At 36.6% G+C, this 2,864-nt stretch overlaps 1 protein-coding gene across 1 annotated transcript; it reads left to right on the forward strand.

Moving 5' to 3' along the window:
- Positions 1 to 214: 214 nt before the first annotated feature.
- Positions 215 to 2,494, forward strand: LOC103153256 (muscle M-line assembly protein unc-89-like). Its single transcript, XM_007574103.2, has 2 exons — positions 215 to 471; positions 1,510 to 2,494. The coding sequence occupies exon 2, from the start codon at positions 1,512 to 1,514 to the stop codon at positions 1,995 to 1,997; it is 486 nt and encodes a 161-aa protein (XP_007574165.1). The 5' UTR covers positions 215 to 471; positions 1,510 to 1,511; the 3' UTR covers positions 1,998 to 2,494.
- Positions 2,495 to 2,864: the final 370 nt, after the last annotated feature.

A 2,864-nucleotide genomic window follows, 5' to 3' on the forward strand; every position in this document is an offset into this window, starting at 1 on the left:
CACAAATGCATGTCACACTTTATTTTTTTATTTGAAAAAAATAAAATAAAATAAAATAAAATAAAATAAAATAAAATAAAATGGTGGAAAACATTCATTCCACTGTACCATAAAATCCCAACAAAACACATTTCTCCATTGCATTTTGGCACCGTTCATTACTTCATATGTAAGGTGCACATCCATTTAGAGGCCAAATTCGCTTTCAGTATCTTTAGAGCAGAAAACAGCAGCGTCAGCCCTGCAGAATGCAGAGGAACTGGTTTGTTCTCGATTCCTGTCAGCGCTCCGCGAGCGGGGAAACATCAAGGAAATAAAGTCAAGTGTCTCGTGGTCAATCTTTCCATCAGATACAGAGAAGGTGGATCTTTGAACGATTCTTGATGATGATGAGCGCATAATCAGACTCAGACAGGTGTAAAGGCTGACCTCAGGAGGATCTAGGGAGGGAAACCAGCTAACCGGACTGAGGTGAGTCGGTATCCTTCTGTAACAAGTTGATGTGAAACAGTTTTGTTTAAGAAAACGCTGTGGCTATTCTTGTGTTTGGATGGTAAATTGAGTCTTAAATTGAAAGTTGTCTCACTTTTTTTGCAAGCTTTAAATGTTTACTTCATGTACCTTTATGAAAAATTTAAGAAAGTTTGATTTTTTTTTTTCTTCTAACATTCTCGATTTTAGTTCAAATACATATATTAGCCTGGTAAAGAAACCAGCCCCTTAACCTACTCTATTTGCTTCTTACATAAGGTCTGAGCTCACTATCGCTTCCTGGAGGCGTGGTCTCAGTTGAGGTTTTAAATTTGACCCAATCACTAATCGTTTGGTTGTGACGTAATGCACCAATTCAACACTATTGCGGTAACCTAAAATTTACTCCCAAAGAAATACCTAATAATCGTCTTTAAAGAACGATTTTTACTATACCGAAATATTCTCGTCTGAAATGTCTTTTTTTCCCAGCTAAATAATCTGAATATTACTTCAACCAAAATGGATGTTTTATTTGATCTCTTAAAACAGAATTTGTATATGGGGCTAACTTTATCATTTAGCGTAAATATATTCATACCTCCAAACATTAACAAAAGCATATTTTCCAGATTGTATCATCTCCAAATATTTATATAGAATTCTTAAAACTAAATTCAAACCAGTAACTATTCAAATCATACCTGTAACCCTCGTGCACCGATTTGACTTTTAACATTATAAACTATTGCTTCCATGCAATTGTTTGTTGCATTTGTGTTTATAACCATTGATGTTCGGTTTAGTGTGTATACTGACGTCATAATTCACAACTTCTTCTATTCGCTGATTGGCTCGTTGAAATTCTTTTGGCGGGAATCCAAGCGAAGTAAAGTCCAGTCTGAGATGTGAAGAGAGATTATAATTGGCCAAGCTGATATATTATATCCCAATATGTTTATTTCAATGTGTGTGTGTGTGTTCTTTTTTTCATTATTATACCCAACTTACCTGATTTTTTTATTTTTTATTCCACAGACATGGGCAACTCCTCCCTGAAAAAAATCTTATTTTGGAAAAAGAAAAAGAAGTCGCCTCTTAGCAATGCCTTCAGAGAACTGAAGAGGGCGCTGCCAAAGAAGAAGAAGAAAAGCAAAAAGAAAAGCATTCTGAAACAACTTCACCAGGAGAAGTTGAAGAAGGACAAGAAATCCAAGAAGAAGTTTGCCTTGATACCTCTGACCCGAGACAAGAAGGCGCCCAAGTCGACAAAGATCCTCTCGCTCGGCAAAGAGAGGAAGAAGTCTGACCCAAACACTTCAGAAGGACAGAAGGAGAAGGACAGAGAGGGGCTCGCTCGAGTGGGAGACAAGATCAAAAAGACGTTCTCTCCGGAAAGCAAAAAGGAGCCCAGCCCCGAGCTGGAGGTTGCTCCTCTGAAAGAAACGCATGAAGGCAAAATATCCCTGCAGAAGCTGAAGGACATCATGAAACCCAGACGCCAGTCAGAAACCAACGCCAACTGAAGAAAAAAAAACAAAACTGGAATTTGAAGAAAAGAGACAAACATGTATTTAAAGCTTTTAATGACAGATTTATATCGTCACTAATGAAACAAAGGCGATGAGAGCTGTGGTAAAAAGTAGAACATTTGTGACGTATTAGCTTGTAAATGTCAGTTTCACTTCATATTAAATCTACTTAACCATTCATTTGCTTTATTTCTAGTCCTGGTTGCTGCACAGCTTGATACTAAAAATAAAATAAAGTAAAAGGAACATCAATTTGATTTTGAATGAAGCTTCTGGGATATTGGCACAAAACAGATCATCTCAAATTATCCCTTAAAAAAAGTTTTAAGTACAGAGACATATTAGGCAACAAAAACTTTCAGCGGCAATTGTTAGAAAAAGAAAAACACACAGAGGCCTTCACGAGCCAGCCTGATGTATAAAAACAGTTTTTAAAACTCAAACACTGCAACAGTATCCACAGGTGTTGAACTTTTCCCACATAAAACCCACAAAGCATAGATTTTACTGGGATTCTGTGTGAGAATCCAACATAAAGTCACATTATGTGACAAGAAGAAGTAAAATATGAGATTTGTGGCATCCATCTGAACTCCCAAACAAAATCAAATCCAACCGTTTCACTTCAAAAGTCACAATTAGTTAGCCTTTATTGAACAGCTGCAAGAAGAAAGTCATACGCAGCCAACATGCTCCATAAAGTCTATGCAAATGCACTTCTTGGTTATTTTTTAAAACATATTGTCATTTTGCAGTACTCTATGGTGATGCAGCATATAAAATCCCAGTAAAACACACTGAAGTTTGTGTTTGTAAGGTGACAAAATGTGTGAAAATTCAGAGGGTGTGAATACTTTTGCG

The sequence above is a fragment of the Poecilia formosa genome, unplaced genomic scaffold, assembly GCF_000485575.1.
Source record: "Poecilia formosa unplaced genomic scaffold, Poecilia_formosa-5.1.2 Scaffold344, whole genome shotgun sequence".
Lineage (NCBI taxonomy): Eukaryota > Metazoa > Chordata > Actinopteri > Cyprinodontiformes > Poeciliidae > Poecilia > Poecilia formosa.